The sequence below is a fragment of the Anabrus simplex genome, chromosome 2, assembly GCF_040414725.1.
Source record: "Anabrus simplex isolate iqAnaSimp1 chromosome 2, ASM4041472v1, whole genome shotgun sequence".
NCBI classification, from domain to species: domain Eukaryota; kingdom Metazoa; phylum Arthropoda; class Insecta; order Orthoptera; family Tettigoniidae; genus Anabrus; species Anabrus simplex.
The window spans coordinates 138,707,412-138,727,706 of record NC_090266.1 but is presented as its reverse complement, the minus strand read 5'-3'; the positions used below and the strand labels follow the sequence as shown (position 1 = coordinate 138,727,706).

At 38.5% G+C, this 20,295-nt stretch overlaps 1 protein-coding gene across 4 annotated transcripts in view; it reads left to right on the top strand.

Annotated features, from left to right (window-relative positions):
- The window catches only part of Snx16 (sorting nexin 16), a 131,647-nt gene that overhangs the window by 78,382 nt on the left and 32,970 nt on the right, over positions 1-20,295 (top strand). For all 4 annotated transcript variants that reach the window (XM_067138923.2, XM_067138920.2, XM_067138921.2 and 1 more), the window contains exon 4: positions 9,442-9,531. In XM_067138923.2, the coding sequence (XP_066995024.1) occupies positions 9,442-9,531 (90 nt within the window). The remainder of the gene's footprint in view (positions 1-9,441; positions 9,532-20,295) is intronic.

Sequence of the window (20,295 nt, the reverse complement as noted above, 5' to 3'; positions counted from 1 at the left end):
GTTAGTTAGTTAGTTAGTTAGTTAGTTAGTTAGTTAGTTAGTTAGTTAGTTAGTTAGTTAGTTAGTTAGTTAGTTAGTTAGTTAGTTAGTTAGTTAGTTAGTTAGTTAGTTAGTTAGTTAGTTAGTTAGTTAGTTAGTTAGTTAGTTAGTTAGTTAGTTAGTTAGTTAGTTAGTTAGTTAGTTAGTTAGTTAGTTAGTTAGTTAGTTAGTTAGTTAGTTAGTTAGTTAGTTAGTTAGTTAGTTAGTTAGTTAGTTAGTTAGTTAGTTAGTTAGTTAGTTAGTTAGTTAGTTAGTTAGTTAGTTAGTTAGTTAGTTAGTTAGTTAGTTAGTTAGTTAGTTAGTTAGTTAGTTAGTTAGTTAGTTAGTTAGTTAGTTAGTTAGTTAGTTAGTTAGTTAGTTAGTTAGTTAGTTAGTTAGTTAGTTAGTTAGTTAGTTAGTTAGTTAGTTAGTTAGTTAGTTAGTTAGTTAGTTAGTTAGTTAGTTAGTTAGTTAGTTAGTTAGTTAGTTAGTTAGTTAGTTAGTTAGTTAGTTAGTTAGTTAGTTAGTTAGTTAGTTAGTTAGTTAGTTAGTTAGTTAGTTAGTTAGTTAGTTAGTTAGTTAGTTAGTTATGGCCCTCTCTTACACTTAACCACAACATACAGTACATAGTCACATGAATTAAGAAAAATAACGTTGTTAACAGTCTCTAGAAACTACCTAAATTAATGGAGTCATATAACTTATTATAATTGCTATTTTTAATGATTAATATCATCTATCTACATCACCTAGCTGTAAATCATACTTGCACTCATGCACACCAACATTCATACAAGCTGATCACATATTTAAGAGGAAATCTCGACAAGACCATTTAAATGAGACTATTGAAGTGCTATTATGTATACTGACAGGGAGTGTGTTCCAGAGCCTTGCCCCAGACACTTGGAAAGAGTGGCTGTATACTGATGAATGATTAACCAGTATTGTAAGGATAGAAGTCGATCTGGTATTATGTCCATGGATAGATGAGGGGAAGTTAAAATGTGAGGATAGGTATTCAGGTGTAGATAATTTCAGGTGTAGATAATTTCAGAAGTCGAAAAATAAGTGTCGCAGTATGTAGATTTCTGAGTTGTTCAATTTTCAGCCAGGATAGCTTCTCAAAATAAGGGGAAATATGTGTCCTAAAGTTCAAAGAAAATATAAATCATATGCAAGAGTTCATTACCCTTTGAAATTTTATAGTTTGTTCTACAGGTGCATCGGTTAATATGACATCACAGTAATAAATTAATGGAAAAATGAGAGTTTGAAAAAATTTTATTTTACTGCTAAGTGGAAGAATGAATTGTTTCTTTTTAAGAGGGTGGAGAGATGCATATACCTTTCTGCAGACACTTATTATATGGTCATTCCAGTTTAATGTGTCATTTACCGGGCGAGTTGGCCGTGCGCGTAGAGGCGCGCGGCTGTGAGCTTGCATCCGGGAGATAGTAGGTTCGAATCCCATTATCGGCAGCCCTGAAAATGATTTTCCGTGGTTTCCCATTTTCACACCAGGCAAATGCTGGGGCTGTACCTTAATTAAGGCCACGGCCGCTTCCTTCCAACTCCTAGGCCTTTCCTATCCCATCGTCGCCATAAGAGCTATCTGTGTCGGTGCGACGTAAAGCCCCTAGCAAAAAAAAAAAAAAAAAAAAAAATAATGTGTCATTCACGACAATGCCTAGGTTTCTTACACACTTCTGAAAAGTTATAGCTTCATCACAGAGCATGAGAGTAGGCTGTTGTGTGATGTTTAGCGCGTTTAAAAGCCTAGATTGTCCTATTATGATTGCTTGCATTTTCTTCAGGTTAATTAATAGGCACCACGAATCTACTACGCTGGCGTAGCAGGGGGAGAGGTGATACTCCCACGTGGCGCATCCCAGGTGGCGGATAGGGGGTTCCTAACCGGCTTGCCGGCAGACTTGAGGGAAATAAAATACCTCTCGCGGACCAAACACAGTACCCCCTGTGGGTGAGGGACACTGATGAAGAATACACCCACGGTATTCCCTGCCTGTCGTAAGAGGCGACTAACAGGGGCCCAAGGGGCTCTCAACTTGGGAGTGTGGATTGGCGACCACGGGGCCCTTAGCTGAGTCTTGGCATTGCTTTCACTTACTTGTGCCAGGCTCCTCACTTCCATCTAACCTGTCCGACCTCCCTTGGTCAACTCTTGTTCTTTTCTGACCCCGACGGTATTAGAGCATTCGAGGCCTAGGGAGTCATTCATTTTCACGCCCTTCGTGGCCCTTGCCTTTCTTAGTCCTTTCCTTCATCTTTTGAAGTGACAGGTCCCTTCTTTCTTCTTCTTTTCTCTCTCTCTTTACCCCCTGTGGGTGGGGGACACAGACGAAAAATACATCCACGATATCCCCTGCTTGTCGTGAGAGGCGACTAAAAGGGGCGACCGAGGGATGATTGTATGAGAACCATGACACTACTTTTGAATAGTACCATCATGCGGGGAAAACCATGGGTCGCCTTTACTTGCAAGTAGTACCACTATGTTAGGTCCAAAATAGGTTTGTGCTTAGTAGCAGCTGTGAGAGGGTCACTGTGGGTTTCCAGTACCCGTGAGTCGTACCCATGTGAGCAACACCGCGGGTCTGGGCATTGCCTGTGTTTAGTACCGCTATATGAGCGACACCGTGGGTCCGCGTTGCCTGTGATTGGTACCCACTATGTGAGGAACACCACGGGATGTGTGGTTAGTACACCTAGGTGAGGAGCCTCATCGGTTTGCGTTGGCTATGAGTGGCGCCATTGTGTGAGAAACACCATAGGTCTGCGTTACCTGTACGGCGTACAATACTTGTGAGTAGTACCATCGTGTGTGGAACACCGTGAGTCTTCGCTACTTTTGATCAGTACCACAACATGACAAATACCATGGTTCTACTTTACTAGCCATAAGCACCATTTTGAGGGGCCTTAGACCTGGATTTTGAACCCCTTTAGACATCAGCATACTCGTTTCAGGATTGTGCTTTATAAGCGGTCCCTTGGTCAGTAATACTACTATATATGACCATTTTTGAGTTGAATCCACTGTTTTTTTTTGTTTTTTTTTTTGTTTCATGTCCATCCATTCATTCTTCATGACTTCTTTTTTTTACTTTGGTCAGTGGATGATTTTGTACTTTTTGTTGTAATTTCATTTCGTACCATTAGGGCCCGATGACCTCGATGTTAGGCCCCTTTAAACAAGCATCATCAGTTAATAGGCAGTTCTCTTTTGCATACGAGTTAATTGAATTTAGAGTCGAGTTCATTTGGTGGATTGCTTTGTCCTTGTCGGAGACGTTAAAGTGTGAGTATAGCTGAAGATCGTCAGCATAAAGGTGATAGTTGCAATTATTCAGATGAGAAGAAATGTCATTAAAATATGTTAAAAATAAAAGAGGTCTAAGAATAGACCCTTGGGGAATGCCAGATAGCTTAGTCCTCCTTTTTGTAGTCATCACGTTTGATACAACTCGCTGTCGTCTATTCTTGAGGTATGAGCCCCTGAGCTGAATAGCAGAATGAGCCATGTGAAGTTTTTGGAACTTGGCTAACAATGTCTATATTTACAGTGTCAAACGCGCTGCTGAAGTCCATTAGGATAAGTGTAGTCAGTTTACATTCGTCCATAGCCCGTCTAATGTCATCTGTGATTTTGATTAGGGTTGTTGCAGTACTGTTTCCTTTCTTAAAACCAGACTGTAAGGGATCAAGTACAGAATGTTTTTCCAAGTATTTAACTAAGTATTTAACTATTTGTATATGCATTATCTTCTCCAGAACCTTAGAAAATGCTGTGAAAATGCAGACAGGTTGGTAATCTGATGTATTGCTTGCAGGAGAGTTTTTTGGGACTGGCACAATGAATGTATCTTTCCATTTAATAAGGATATTGCCTGATGTAAGGCAGGTATGTATTAAATGCATAATAATGGGGAATATTATTTCGATTATGTAGGTCATGAATGAAATGGGAATTTCATCAGCTCCTGTTGCCTGAGATTTAATTGACATAACTTCTCTTCTTACTTCATGCTCTGTAATGGTATAAAATTCAAATACTGGATGGGCTGGAGATTGTTGCCTTAATGTTGTATATTGTTAATGGTGTTTTGTAGGCCTACTGTCGGTGTGTCAGGAATGAGACGTTCCGTGGAGTATATGTATTTAATTCATCGAGGGACACTCGGGATGAGTATGCTTCGCAAGTGGTTTGCCAATACCCAGTGACCAAAGTTGTCGCCATGTGGAACCAGTGTTAATATTTTTGTTTAAATGCTGGAAATAATTAAATTTCTTATTACGAATTACAAGCTTAATTCGATTTCGAAGAACACTGTTACTGCTCATGTACGTCAGCTTGTTGAGTCGGCTTATAGCGTCGGTGTAGTGCGTCTCGTTCTTTCATCATATTCCTAACATCAGTAGTCAGCCAAGGACAGGGCGGTCATGTTACTCTCACATTACGCTTTGGTGCGTGTTTGTTGTACATTTCATGTAAATAGGAATTAAATACTTCCACTTTCTCGTCAGTGTTCCTCATTACTATTGTCATACCAGGGGCAGAATTGTGAATCTTGTCTGTTGTATTAAATTCATACTTTCCAAGTCTCTAAATGTTACATATTTCGGTCGGTACTTAGGCACGCGAAGAGAGTATGCTAAGTATATGGGTTTCATGTTTAGATATGTCAGGAACAGATACTTAACCGTGGTGAAGGATGTTTTGGGGGTTATTTGTTATTACGAGATCTATGAATGTATCAGCGGAAATGGTGAAAGTATGGTCGTGGTGGGTGGGTTTAAGGGGCAATATAGTCAAGTCACAGGATTTAAAAATATTTTGTAGTCATAAGGCGGCTTCGTTCTGGGTTAATAAATTTGTGTTAGTCTCCAAAAAGTATCACGTGCTCGTATGATGGTAGCAGTCTCGGTAAGCTGTCCTCTAAGTCATGGAAGTCTCGCACTGCATCAGGAGGCCTATCTACTACACCTACAAGTATCTTTACAGAATTGACACACACCTCTACAAACATATATTTTGGGGAAGTTTCTACAGCAGTAGTAGACATGTGAACAACTCTACTATTGAGCAACCCCACCACCTTGTTTATTCGTCTGATCATGCTTGTGAATATCATAGCCCGATATGTCAACCATACTTGAAGGGATCGAACTACGGAGCCAACTTGCGCTTACAGGAGCAGTATGAATTGGACTGTCTTCAAATATCGTCTTCAGTTCGTCGAGATGAGTAACGATGGATTGGCTGTTGACATGCGCACACAACAGGGCGTGATTGAATGACTTGAGTTCCTTCTCTAAAATGGTTTGGGTGGAATAGGAGGGAGAAAGTGCTGAGAAGCAGTCGGAGGCAAGCCATGTCCTTTCAGATGTATGTTCCAAGGAAAGGGCTGTGGAGGGGTGTCTGTTCTACAGGAGTGTGCTGAGGGGTTAGGGGAGGAGGAAGGAGGAGGGGGATTTTCAATAGCACTTAACTCAGGCATGCTAAAGGAATGTAAAACATGCAACTTACCTTAATTTCCTCGTACATACAGTGATCAGCTGATTCACACACACACATTCACAAATATATACTAAATTAAAAATCAATAAACTATGTAGAATGCACATTGTTCACATGTTGCTTTCACCATGTTACCTCTTTAATGATTGTAATTCCACGAGTGTGTTCACATGGAACTTCTTGCCGGATACGTGAATGATTATCCTTCCATCTTGTCTGTATGTGTTGCGCAGTCCAAAAGTGTCTCGTGCCTTGTTGAAAACGTCCTTTCTCAAGCTAGTGAGAGATTCACTTATGGGTAGTTTGGAGCTTTTCAGCTGTCGCTTACCGCACCAAACTTGATCCTGGTGTTGGTAGCAGAGGAATTTTATAATGATAGGCCGATTACCCTCAGTCACTACGTCAGCAGTCGATCTATGTTGCTGTCCCAGTTGATGACAGTGATCGATGAAGTCCATGGCCAGTTCGACTTTCAGTTTTTCACGGATAGTTTCCATGACCTTCCCGTAAATGTCCTCATTAGGCGCCTTGCTCACTCCGTGCAGAAGGAGGTAATTACGCCTACTGTACTGCTCCGTTTTGCCGCTCCGAGCCTCCTGTATTTCTAGTCGTTTCGCAATATCAGCGATGTTGTCTTTCAAAACCGAGAATTCAGCACAGATAGAATTTCAAAAGGTTCGGAAGTCCGCTTGAAGCACAGTCAGAACATCACTGGGGTTGGTAGCACTGCCGGTTGGAGGAGACATGTCTTGGAATTGAGCCATTTGCTTTTCGAAGCCTGTAATTCTTTCCTTCACTTCTTTCAGGGTCATAGTTTTACATTCAAAATTGTTAGGTATGGGGATCCACCTATTCAATACACATTTTTGACACTAGGGTCATAGTTGCACACACAATGAGTTTGTATCCTAAAGTTTCAAATTACACTCACTCACGATTATGACTTGCTGGTTTTCTTGCTATTTAGGCAGGTGAATTGCGGAGCACACTTATACGCGTCTAGCTCTCAGCGCCATGAAACTATCAAAGTGTGTAGGATTCCATTCACTTGCGAGTGGGTTTAAGGATCCTGTCTGAGAACGACCCCTCTGCCTTGTGTTCATCTGCTGGAACTTTTCACCATAGGATGTCTTATATTCAAGAATGAATGGTGCATCCTTCCTTGCTTGCATTACCTTGATGTCAGTACATACAATTTGGTCTCGTTCAGTTTTGTTGAAGTTGCTGCCTATGTGATTAGCTAAAAAGCTTCAAGTCAAAAAAATCATCTGTTTCCATCTGCTTGACTTTGTATTTCCAGTCTTCTTAACAGGTTGTATAGTTGCCCATTGTGCTGGAACATAAATGGGTGCAGATCTCAGAGCCCTTTTCTTCTGCTTTTCGATCATACTGTGAACTGAATCGCCTTCATTCTGTCCATGCCCGACTGTGAAGAACTTATGGCTTATAGAGGGAATGTTCAGTGATTCTTCCAACACCATTTGCAAATACAGTGAAGCTGTATATTTATTTTCATTCGGCCCACAGCAGTTATCAGAATAAAATATCACAGGCTTTCCTGTACAACGTACTTTAAGAAATTTACGAACACAGGACCCTATTTCATTGGAATTTCTTCTTCCGATGGTTTCATCCCAAACAAAACAGAAGCCGTCAAAAGTTCGTAGGTCGTATACCGTGAAGTTGTAAACAGACAGCCTTCTTTTGTGATAAAATGAAGAAATGTTCCCCTCAGGAGCATTTAGAGCTGCCTGCAAATCGTAACAGGCTGTTGCACATTTCTGTTCAATAGCAGCAAATTTGTCCTATTCTTTTTCTTCCCTACTCTTTAATTTGCTGCCTGTGTGCTTCTCATAACTGATTTTCAGCAGTTCTTTGACATCATCCATTGCAAAATTGAACATTTCACACTCACTGCGCTGATCCTTGTTTGGGATATGAAAACCTATGTTGTACTCTTCATTAAATATCTGACTGTACACACGAATATTGCCTCCTTGCAGGTTTTTATCCTTACAGTCTTCAAGATAGAGCTTATGCATAGCAGCTGTACTTAGTCCTCCGTCATTGTATTCCCGGCATGTTTGTGCCCATAAATAGTGTGATTCAGAGCGAGGGAATGATTCATTGTGTCGTCTTATATCGTTTAGAATTTGATAATCCAACTTTTTATGCTTCCCGTACCTACCTCTCTTGTCATCCTCAGTTATACCACTAACAGTCGTGCTAATAGCTGACCTAACCAATCAATCTGCAATGTCAAGAGTTGACATGAACGTCCTCTTCCAAACTCTTACTCGTTCATTGTTATTTCGAAAGTAGTAGGCCATATTAAGTCCCCTAGTATTATTCTATATGTTATACATGTATCCAGGCCTAATTTTCTCAGTGCTGCTTGCTATAAACTGTCTCTGACTGGTGATGTCACCTAACTGCCAGAAGTTCTTTATGATACACTTTCTGTCTTCCTCGCCTACTCCAGATTTACATCGAAGCCAGCATTTATCATCGCAGGGTGGTTTAAGTGTCCTAGCCGGTAAGGGTTTACCTGCACCATTGAAAAATTCCTCCCCTGAATTTCTTTTTTATTCAGAGTATTCCTTTTCCACTTCTTGATTTGACGTTTACGTTTCCTTGTTTTCTTTCCTGTAAACAATAAACACGTATTTGTAATGCTTGAAAATGCTTACAGTATTGATTAATAACAATGTTATTAGTAACAAAATATATTAATATATAAATCAGTAGAGAATGAAGATTCCTCTGCATAATATCTAGCTTTCATCCTACGATTCAGCATCATCAGTATCAGAGTTAGGTTCACGTACAGAATGCCAGGTTTTATCTACGCCAAGAGTCATCAAAATTGTCTTCGTCTATTTCCTGTAATACATCAGTAAGTATTGGCCTAGTTGGACGTGACATCCACGATCGATAACCTGAAATTAATTTTTAAATTGTTTTAGTGTGAGTTAACGTCACATTATTTTGTACATGAAACTGCCATAATATGAAGTGCTGACTAATACTATTTTAGAGCACAAAATATTAAAGATATTCCGAATGTACACCAAACATAACCATCATTCCACATTTGCTTACTTCAACTACAGGTTCTTTCTGTATTCCAGCACTTTCCTCGCTTTCATTGCTTCTTGAAACATTTTATTCCCTCAAGTGCCAATGCAACCATCACAGCTCCTCTTGAAGACATTTTAAATCAAATTGCCTTTATACACCTCATGCAACAATCACAGTACGGCCATGTAAACAGTCTGCTGGCTGAGCAGCAAAACAAAATTTCTGCCACTTCCAGCTAAGAACGCTGCCATATCTCGAGATGTGACAGTTTTATGGCTGATGCTTATGAGAATAAAACTGCCACAACTGAGATGTGGCACTTTTCTACTATTTCAGTTGTTAAAATGCTGTTAGAAGAAAACTGAATTATGGTACTGTAGAATTGCTGTTTAAAGCATCTGAGTTGTGGTAGTTTTACAGAACACGAACCTGTTCACAGGCATTTATAAGTACCAAATAACCAAATAACTCAAAATTTATTATTTTTGTCATGTGGCAGTCTTGCACCGGGGTGTGCGATATATTTACGTAGGATTCAAGCTAGGGTATCCATATTTTTTTTATTTTTTTCCCCCATTGTCAAGCTTCTGCCACGTCGGGGTGTTGGTGGTATACCATCACTCATTTTTAGTCTACTGTTATGATGGGGTTGCCACTCCCAAAGCCATAATCCTAAATGATTTAAAAATTCTGTTCTTGTCTGGATCAGTTGTTGAGATTGAGGATTTTCCTTAAGACACAGATGTATGAACAAGTACAGTATATAAGAGGTACTAACTGTAGTATTTTCTTAATTTTAGGTTTATAAGCTCAGAATTGAAAATAAGAACTCTGGGGAATGTTGGTTTGTGTTCAGAAGATACACAGACTTCGTGAGATTGCATGCCAGGGTAAGTTTATTGTAATATTTAGAATTACACAACTCCTAGGTTATACATTTTTGAAAGTCTTGCTGCTAACCTCAGAGAATTATAAAATTGCTTTTGTGCATATATACTAGTTATTTTTTACTTGGTGTAAAAATATGACTATACTCAATGCATTCTTAGTCATTTTCACCAAGCTTGATGTGTATGCATATTATGTTTTTGTCAAGTATGCATGAGTTCTTTTTTTTTTTTTTCATTTATATTGTGATAATACTTCTTTTGTATATTCTGAATGTTTTTCTCTCGTGCTGTCACGATTATTCATGTTTGTAACCTTGTGGTTAATTGTTGATGTAAAATTCTATGTTTTCTTTTGAGTTATCATTCAGTCTTCAGGATGAACAAATTTTTACGTACAAAGTAGTTATTCAATGTCTTAACCTCCCATGAACTTTAGTGCTGTGAATTTGCCACTTATATTTCATTCATTCCTCACTTCTTTCGTAGCCTTTGTCCAATCAATGTTTGATGCTGCAGAATTTTTTTTGCGGTTTTACCCTTATTCTCAGTTACACAATTTCTGTTTTAGCAATGCTGATTATTTAAAAAAAAGAAAGGATGTTTAGAAACATAGTGCCTTCCTATCAAGGTGTATTTTCTTCCTTCCATAAGCAATAGCATACTCATAATTATTTTACCATTATGTTTGTTTGTGAAGAGTCTGAAAGTGTTTTCTAAAATATTGCTGCATTTTGGCAGGGTAATTTAAATGAACACAAAAAACCCATTAGTGTTAAACTTCTAAATATTTATCATATTTTGTCGTATATAACTCGCCACCACATATACCTCGCACCCCATTTTTAACATTTAAAACGGCAAGGAAAAAATCCCTGCATATAACTTGCATTAATTCCTGACGTTGTATATAGACAAACGGTACATACACGAAATACAGTTTGGGGATTCCGTGGATATGCCTGCATTAAATATCGGGCCTGTACCAATTGCTGTAATGGTACTTTGTATGCAACAGTACAAGAAGAAGCTGCATTTCTTTCTACCTGCAGAATGGTTGAGGCTAGCTGTTGTAACAAAAATACCTAACTCACAAACCCCCACCCCAAGGCTGCATTCCTAGCCGGTCAGTCACACTCAGCCATCCCTCTCACTCTTCCATCTTTGTCAATATGCTTATCGCCACCCGCCCGGTAGAGCGGATCACGTGAACTTGGAGTGTTTCCCTGTCCAGGTAGTCAAGTCATCACGGCATTAGGTATCGTCCATCTGTTGTATTGTCGACAAGTACCAGTATTCTGTCTTCACGTATCATTGTTGTTAAGTTTTCTTCTGTAGGTTGATCTTTAAGTTATGGAGAAACGTGGGAGTTATACGTCTGGGTTTAAACTCTAAGTGATAAAATATGTTGAACATAGTAACAGAGCTGTCGCTCGAGAGTTCAGTGTGACTGAATTTAATGTTCGCTACTGCGTAAATAGAAAGCAGCAGTAGAAACCACCAACCGAACACGTAAGGCATTCAGAGGGCCGAAAACTGGTAAGTTTCCTGAGCTGGAAGACGAGTTGCTTCGTTACGTTACAGAGTTGCGAAATGTAATATGGATTTTTCCTACTGTATGGAAGAATTGTTTATGCAAGTGTGTTCATATTGACTAGATCACAGCGTGAATTGGGGTTTCACCAACTATATGGATGAACGTTAGGTTGAAGGTTTTACAGTTGGTTCGTTCAAAGGAGGCTATGGTCACTTATGTCGTAAGTATATTGTTACCAAACCGTAACCGTGGTATAAAGCCGATCATGTTGGGTTTGAATATTCCTTTAGTCATCTAGTTATCCAGTCATTGTAAAATAAAATAATTGAGTTGGTTCCTTGTTCACAAATTCTGGCTTTTAATTAATGTACAAATTGTAAACTATGTAAGTATCAACTTTTGTAAAAATATTTTTAGCATAAGACCATTGTATTTAGTATTAAGTTTCAATGTTTAATAGATTTAAGACTTGACCTTAAGATTAGTATTAGGCTGAAGATACCCAAATTAGGGCGAAACATGTTTCTAACCGTATGTATGTTTAGTCATCAGCCCGAAGGCTGGTTGGATCCTCAACAGCTCTACCATCAGTTGTCATAGATGGCCTGGGCATCACTGAAGAGGCATACTAGGGAAATAAGGAGTGAGGTAGTTTCCCCGTTGCTTTCCTCACTGAGCCAGACGTTGCTATTACTTATCAGTCTGCCAAGCCCACTGAAATGCATGCACCAACCGACCTTATGAGCAACAGTTTCACACCATTCATAGCAGGGACTGGCTGCATAAGGAATGGCATTACTAGCATCGCTCATACCTTAGTCACTTTCATATTGTCAAAGCCAAGTATAAGACAGAGACAAATCAATGAAAGTAACAAAATTGCTCTAGCCTATACTAGAAGACATAGTGCACTGTAAACACTAGGTTCCAAATGCTGGGGCTGTACCTTAATTAAGGCCACGGCCGCTTCCTTCCAACTCCTAGGCCTATCCTATCCCATCGTTGCCATAAGACCTATCTGTGTCGGTGCGACGTAAAGCCCCTAGCAAAAAAAAAACAAAAAAAAAAACACTAAGTTCCTAACTAGTGTTTATAATTCATGTAGGATTTAATCACTACACAATATAATTGTATTGAATAGGTGGATACAGTAATTTTTTTCTTGAAAGAATTTTGCATTATGAGGTGGTGGGATTATACAAGTAGGCCTTAGTTGTTTAGGCCGCTGTTATTTCCAGTCCAATACGGATTGTAAAGCCTTGTGCAGCGTGCCTTGCAGCTTGTTGTGTTGAGAGGAGGAGTGAATTGGAACTTGTGTGTTAGTGCTGATAAACTCTAGAATTTACATGAATTGTTCAGTCTCTAACTTCCCTAGACGACCTTGATTATTTAAATTCGTTCTAATATCTATTGTTTTACTGACTGGGATATATGCATAGAATTCATGAAAATTCTAGAGTTTGTCACAAAAAAACAACTATTTCAGGTTCAACACCACCATTCACAGTCAAGAGGGATTACCAATGGGAGCTCCAGCCTCGGTTATCTTAGACAATATTTGTTTAGACCATCTAGAACACCGCGAAATAATTGGACATATTCAAGGTTTCGATTTTTGGTCATGATTCGTGGACGATATCTTTGTAATAATAGATAAGCGTTATAACAATAGTAAGAATATCTTACAGTTTTTAAATTCATTAGATGAAAGAATAAAATTTACACTTGAAAACAAGAAGGAAGATGCTTTGAATTTCTTGGATGTGACTGTTAAGAGGGAATCCGGTAACTTCTCTTAAGTATTGAGCCCTTCCCGCGTCCAGGTTCGACACAGCCATAAACTCCTGACAGTCAGATGTAATCTCAGAGTATCTCATTAAATAAGAAAAATATTTAATTTTTCTTGTAGGTCAGGCTTGACGTGAATTCAGAGAATTCAGAGAAAAACGCAGGGACCACATGCGATTATCACCAATGAACGTCTCCATCCTATCGCATAGAAGTATAAATTCATTACCGACCGCATAATTCTAATGCAAATCGCATAATCAACACCTTACAAACTAAGTGAATCTACATACAACTACTACAAATTACCACTCACTGTATTATAAAATAATGAGAAAACATATTTATTAAACTAAGAAAACTAAGAAAGAATTGAGAACTCATGTCATAATCTTCCACAGTCGTTACTCAAAATCAATAATAATTTGTTAAATTCAACATTTAAGTCAGCACTGGCGTATTAACAAAATAATATGTTATTATGAATTCAATATTTTTGAAATGAACTCAGGATTCCATATCTATAATCATCCTTGAAAAACTTAAACCAGTCATTCACATGCATCACTGTATCACAATTACATCGTAATAAAAGAATTTTTGGAATTCCTTCTTATAATTGATAATGTTTGAAATCATGCAATCTGAATTCGTTAACATAGAATATCATTGGTGAAGAACTATATTATGATGACTGACGTACTAAGGTTTCCATCCCTATTGCCTCTTAAATCACGGCTCCTAATACTATCTCTCATTTAAAACTATAACATGAATTATAAAACACCACTCAAAATATAAAATAATCTGTCTCACTATTCTATCTAAATAATTCTTAATTTACTGCAAAATGGCTCAATATGCATTCATTCATTAAATTTATCTCTAATATATCATGTGTGCAAGTAATTCAATAAGTATCTACGTTATGATATCTCGGTACTATGTATATGCGTCGCTTCTACTATATATATTGTCTTAACATACCTTACACTTCACATATGTTACGAGAATACATCACAAGATTCATATATTTTAACATTAACAGCTGTATTTGATGTTACATCACCTCTCATATCTTAACTGTAAATGAATATTCACCATTCATAACTTATTTCATGTCACTCCCGCGGTGTATTTCTTTCCTTGTGCTTGATCGTCTGACTGATCCAATATATTCATATTTAGCATCTACCATCCATATATATGTCTCGTAATTACCATAACGCACATTATCATACTTGAATCAATTCATATTTCCTCTTACTTCATTATTAAACCTTCAATTAATTCCATTTCATATTTCTCAATACCATTTCTCATCATTCATAACCTCCTTCATAATAATTGCAATTACTGAGACATAACATTCTTCTGTACATAAATACTCCTTTACATTGATCAATTCTCTTCCAAAAATTACGATGCTTAACCTTAAATACTGCGTTCATGCATTTAACAACATTACTTTACAAGGAATAACTCGACTATATCTTTCACTTCTCACATGCAATCCACCTGTGACGTAATCGTTGACTGAATGGTTTCGCGAGATTCATAGATATTATTTACCCTATGACAATCTTTGCAATCAGCTGTTATATAACTTTTCTTCCTACACGTATTCTCAATTATCTCGCTAACTCACTTATTTCATGCACAGCTATACTCCACGAGATATCAATCTAATTATATATTAACTTACTATAGTATTAGCAGCTTAAATGTAACGCACTTCACTTCACTTCACTTCACTTCACTTCACTTCACTTCACTTCACTTCACTTCACTTCACTTCACTGTTTCACTTGCACACTTAAATATTTCACACTTAAAATATTCTATTCTAATGCATATGCCTAGCTAAATTAAGAATTATATTACTTATGGTAAACACTTAGCTCATCTTTCATATTAGCCGTCAGTTGCTCTCCTCCTACTCATCACATCGCTGGTCATGGTTCGAGGTTCGGCTGGATTCCTTATCTCATCTTAGGTAGGTTCGGCTGGGCGAATTCTTCCTCTCATCTTAGGTAGGTTCAGCTGTTCGGATGATATCTCCCTCCAGGTTGGTCCATCTGGATGCTTAGCAAGTCATCTTCTTCTCGGAATAACTGCCGATAAAATCAAATAATATCGAGAAAATAAAAGTACATTTTAAATTCTTCCTAGAGTAATATTTCTTTTAAACTATTCTCTTAGTCTTCTCTCGTGTTCTAATGAACCAATTTTCTAAGTCTGCATAAGATCTTTCATCTTGTCTTACGAAAATCTTCAATTTTAAATTATTTATTTTCTAAATTATTACTCCTTCCTCGACTTTCCTTCTGATGGAGTAATTCTCTCCTATCCTTTTCTTTTCTTACGGCTTTCAATTTATGATTTCCGAAGTATCGCTGATCTTGCGCCTTGGGTCTATCAGTGTACGTATTTAAATTAATTCTCGTATATCTCGCTGAATTTATATCCTCCACAGTGTTTCTGCAGGTTGTTTTGCCATCTTCTTTTAAATTATCATAGGTTTTCTTCAAAATTTCTGCCGTAATTTTAACAGTTTCCTTTCTTCTACGGAGCAACAGCAATTTCCTTCTTGTCTTCTCGAGTTCAGTTCTTCAAGTAAGTTTTTTTTCAATAATCTATCATATTTTACTTGTTTTTTTGAAACAGTTCGCCTGACATTGCTCTGTTCTGCACTGCCTTTGAAATGTATTCGTTCCAAGTTAATCATGGCCTCCTGTTTTATCCAGATGTTAAGACTTTCTTGTATACTCTCTTGGGCCAGAGTGGTCTATACCTTTCCTAGGCGCCATTTTGGAACACGTCCGAAAATGCAACGGGCACAGTATAAAAAAAAGGATAAGTTTACTCCAGTGACCATTAAAAATGATTCTTTACTTCCTGGGAGTCATAAGAGGGCTGCTTATTTCAGTGTGGTTTATTGAGCCTTCAATTTACCTTTATCTCATACAGAAAGAGAGAAAGAATTACGATACATACAGAAGATAGCCATTATAAATGGGTTCAGTGTTAATACCATTAATAAAATTATAAGTAAAAAGAAAGAACAACTTAAGATTAACACCAGAGATTACAATAAATAAACTTTATGTATCCACCTATTCAATACAAACTTTATATATCCACCTATTCAATACAATTCAATACAATTTGTATTGAATAGGTGGATATACAAAGTTTATTTATTGTAATTCTTGGTTCAATACGGAAAAATGAAATTTCTTACGTTAACTAACACCAGAGAATCGCAAGAGTTCAAAATACGCGAATTTTACATTTACAAACCGAGGAATTTTTCAAATCACAAAATTATTTAAGAACCACGACTGTCAAGTCTCATTTTCAACTAAAAACTATAATGGTCATATATTTTATAACCATAATAGCATGAATTACAAAAAAGGGGGATTTCTTAGATTCAGGAATCTATAAACTGAAGTGCGATCAATGTTTTGTCACTTACATGGGGCAAACAGGTAGAGTTTTCAAACTAGATATTTCGAACACGACAATGCCAACAGACACAAGAAGTATTCCGCAATGAGTGTCCATATGGGAGATGCTGGTCACCAATATACTGACATAAATAAAGACTTGACCATTGAAAAAAAAAAGTGAGCAAAGTGAACGTGATGTGCAATTACGAAAATATTAATATGGGTTTGGACCAGAGTACACTAGTGTCCAAAAGTTAAGCATAAGTTACGAGTAAGCAGGGCAACAGGAAATAGACCGCAAATCGCACGACATATGCGCCTACCAACATAACGTGTTCTCTCTGTATAGCGGCGTAACCGCGAGGTAAACACAGCCAGTGCCTGCGTCCCATATTCCCTCAGTCATGTTTGCCCTGTTATAGTGTGCGGAGTTTAGCCTTGTGGTGAACGTGACAACATAATGGCACGACGACACCATTTGGACCCTGTTTTGCAGGGTAGAATACTCGGCCACCTGGAAGCAGGCCAGACACAGGCGGAAGTCGTCGTATCCTTGAATGTGCCATGAAGTGTCATTTCCATGTTTCGGAGACGATTTTGAGACAGGAGATGTTAGTCATAGGCCAGTACCAGGTGGACCAAGGGTAACCATCCCACAGTGGGATCAATATCTGACCTTAACCGCCCAACGAAATTGGGGTGCACCTGCAAGACAACTGTCGGCGGAGCTTGCAGCCATCTCAGGGGTTGCCGTTTCCTGGCACACTGTGTACTGGAGGCTCAGAACAGCAAGGCTGTTTGCCCGATATCCAGCGGTGTGCGTTCCACTCACTCCAGCACAGACGGGCCCGTATACTGTGTAACCGTCAACATTGAAACTGGACTATGAATGAATGGAGGCATGTGCTCTTCACAGATGAATCCCACTTCAGTTCACAGAACGATTTTACAGAGCGATTCCCGTCGCACATTAATCTGGAGAGAACCTGGTAGCCGATACAACCACAGGAACATCGTGGAACGGGACCTGTATGGTGGTGGTGGCATCATGATGTGATGCGGCATCATGTTGATTGGCCGTACAGACCTGCACATCTTCATGGTGGGTCCAAGGAACACTCTTAACGCTTGGAGATACAGGGATGAAGTACTGAGACCACAGGTTCGACTCTTCAGCGGTGCGGTTGGTCCAGACTTCCTCTTAATTGACGATAATGCCCGACCGTACCGCGGTGCTGTGGTGGATGAATTTCTGGCTGGGGAAGATATTCATCGCATGGACTGGCCAGCGAGGTCTGCAGATCTGAATCCTATAGAACATGCCTGGGATGCATTGGAGAGGCGAATTGAATCCTGTCAGCCTCCACCAAGGACCCTCCAAGACATTCGCATTGTCCTTTCGGAGGAATGGGATCGACTGCCACAAGAGCTCTTGGACCATCTGACAGAGAGCATGCCACGTCGCTGCGAAGCATGTGTGCCTGTTAGGGGTAACCATACACCCCATTAAGAGCATATTTTGTTGTGGAAGACATTGGCAATTTTTGTTAGTTGTCAAAGGTGTACCTTAGCTATCAGAATCTTTCTGACACTTTTTTTTTTGACAAGTTGTGTGGCATATGGTGTGTGATTGAGCTTCCGTTTGTTCAGCAATCCGTCTGACATTCCTATCAGGCGGTATGGCCTCGTTTAGTGATTATGCTTAACTTTTGGACACTAGTGTATTAACGCAAATGAAACGAAAATTTGAATGATGTACAAGAGAACAAATATCAGTTATATGAACAGATGCCATTGCTTTTATCATCACAAAAAATTAATAATTTGAAGTCACCTCCTCTAAAACAAACATCCCACCCTCCCGCTCCAACTATAGGCCGGGCTATTTCCCCTTCCCCCACTAATAGCACTGTCCCCCCCACCACCCCTAACCAAGTTTCGGTGGGCAAAAGAAAACATCATTATAACATGCACAGTAGCGTGGCAAGAAGCAAGTCAGAGCGACCTTAATCAACCTGTCATTTATGTTTTCCACCAATTCTAGGTATTCCTTTAGTTTCTAATTATGAGACCTATACCATTTTTGGCTTCTCTTCCTCCACTATAGTATAAGGTGTATCCTTTCTTTAGTTTCCTCTCACCTTTTCCTTCCCATTTGGTCTCACTGATTCCCAGCAATGCTATATCTTTTTCAATCATAAAATCTACAATTTCTACCACTTTCCCTGTTAGAGTCACCACATTGATGTATTTGGTTGCTGGTCACGCATTTCTCCCAGTATCACCTGCACGTCGCTTGTGGGGAATGCCCTAGCATTTTGAACGTCACTTATGGGGAATGCCCTAGCATTTTCCGAGGCTTCAGTACACTTATCATATAGGCTTTTATTATGATGGTTTCGCCACTCCCTAAAGCATTTTAAAGCTACTGCCAGCCGGAACTTGTAGGCCGCTCCTAACATGGAGAACACACGCCTTTTGTAGCCACTCCTCTGGAGTACAGATGCTATAGTTGATACGGGGTTTCAGTGGCATTTCCTCCACTGAGGGATCAGTTCCCATCTATAAGGACTCCTCTGCCCTTAGTTGTTGGTTGTTATAGTGGGTCCTATTTACCGCCGCCCAACACTCGACGTGGAGACACTGGCTGTATGGGTTTACTCCATTACCATAGCAGATTAACTGGCCAGACAGTGTGTAGGTTATACTATTAACCTATTATATTGGTATTTTGATTATTTTTTAAAATATTTGTTATTTTTATGATGAAACCTGTACACAGTTGGAATATTCCTATCAAGTTTTTTAAGTTAGTCTATTGTCAAGCGTAAATCCAAGAAGTTTAAAGTGGACCAAAGAGTTTTGCAATGTGTTTATACTTTTAGCTCAGGGTTTACAAACCCTGTTTTATTTAATGATTGTGTCCTTATTTTAGTTTAACTTGTGTAAATTAATAGCTAAAGATGACAGTCAAACGGTTGAAACCAGTCCTATTCATAAAAAATATATGTATTGATTAGGTGGAATAAAACATCAAGTTACAAACCAAGATTGTAAAAAGTAAGTTACATCCATCAACACATGCAAAAAAATGAAAATTGCTTACATTCAGGAGAGACTAAAAATTATTTTCTGAAGATTATCCTGTGAGAAATAGCAGAGGAGCTGAAGCGATTTGTGTACTAACCCACTCGGACCTCTTCAATGAAGAAAAGCCACTGCACCCTCAGCTAGAAGCTGTTACAGTTCATACTATGTTCCCAGCAATGGCTATATCATGAGCTACTACTCCTCATTTCCTCCTACCATATGGATGCCTCAAAAGTCTTGTGCTTCTTTTTTTGTGCTGCAGAGGAAGTAATTTTGCGAGGTTTTCAGCCAGCATACATTAATAGTATACATGTTATGTTTTTGCTCATAAATATTGCCATGTGTAATTGTGCTTGTTCCCCTAATTATAGTGGGAAGTACACAATGACCTTCTTACTTGTGGCCATTTTCTCATTGCTCTCAATTTTTAATTAATTAAAATTCTGTATTATTTTTCAGTTTAATCTAATGAATTAATAGTATTTGCTTGCCATATGTATAAACCTGTTGACAGTAATGTTTGTTTCATTTCTAATGAAATTTTGGCTGTTGCTGAGGAAATGATGTGCTTCCTTTCCGGTATAATTTGTTGGAAACAGACCACCTGGTTAATTCATGAAACCACAGCAGCTATACAAGAATGTTCAGACTTTTTAGGATTAGTGTCAGCATCGTATGGTAGTGAACCATGTTGCCTTGAATTGTCTCTGCACTTGGGATCAGACAAAGGCTTGAAAAAGTAAGTTACATGGAAAAATTCTTCATTTTGTACATCTTTGTTAATCAATGTTGTTTATGACTGCACATTTTCTGTGACTTGTGTGGAATAAAAGCTACCACATCACAGGAATCAACCATAGCAATAACTGGAGCCTCCATTAATGGAGATGTTGCCAG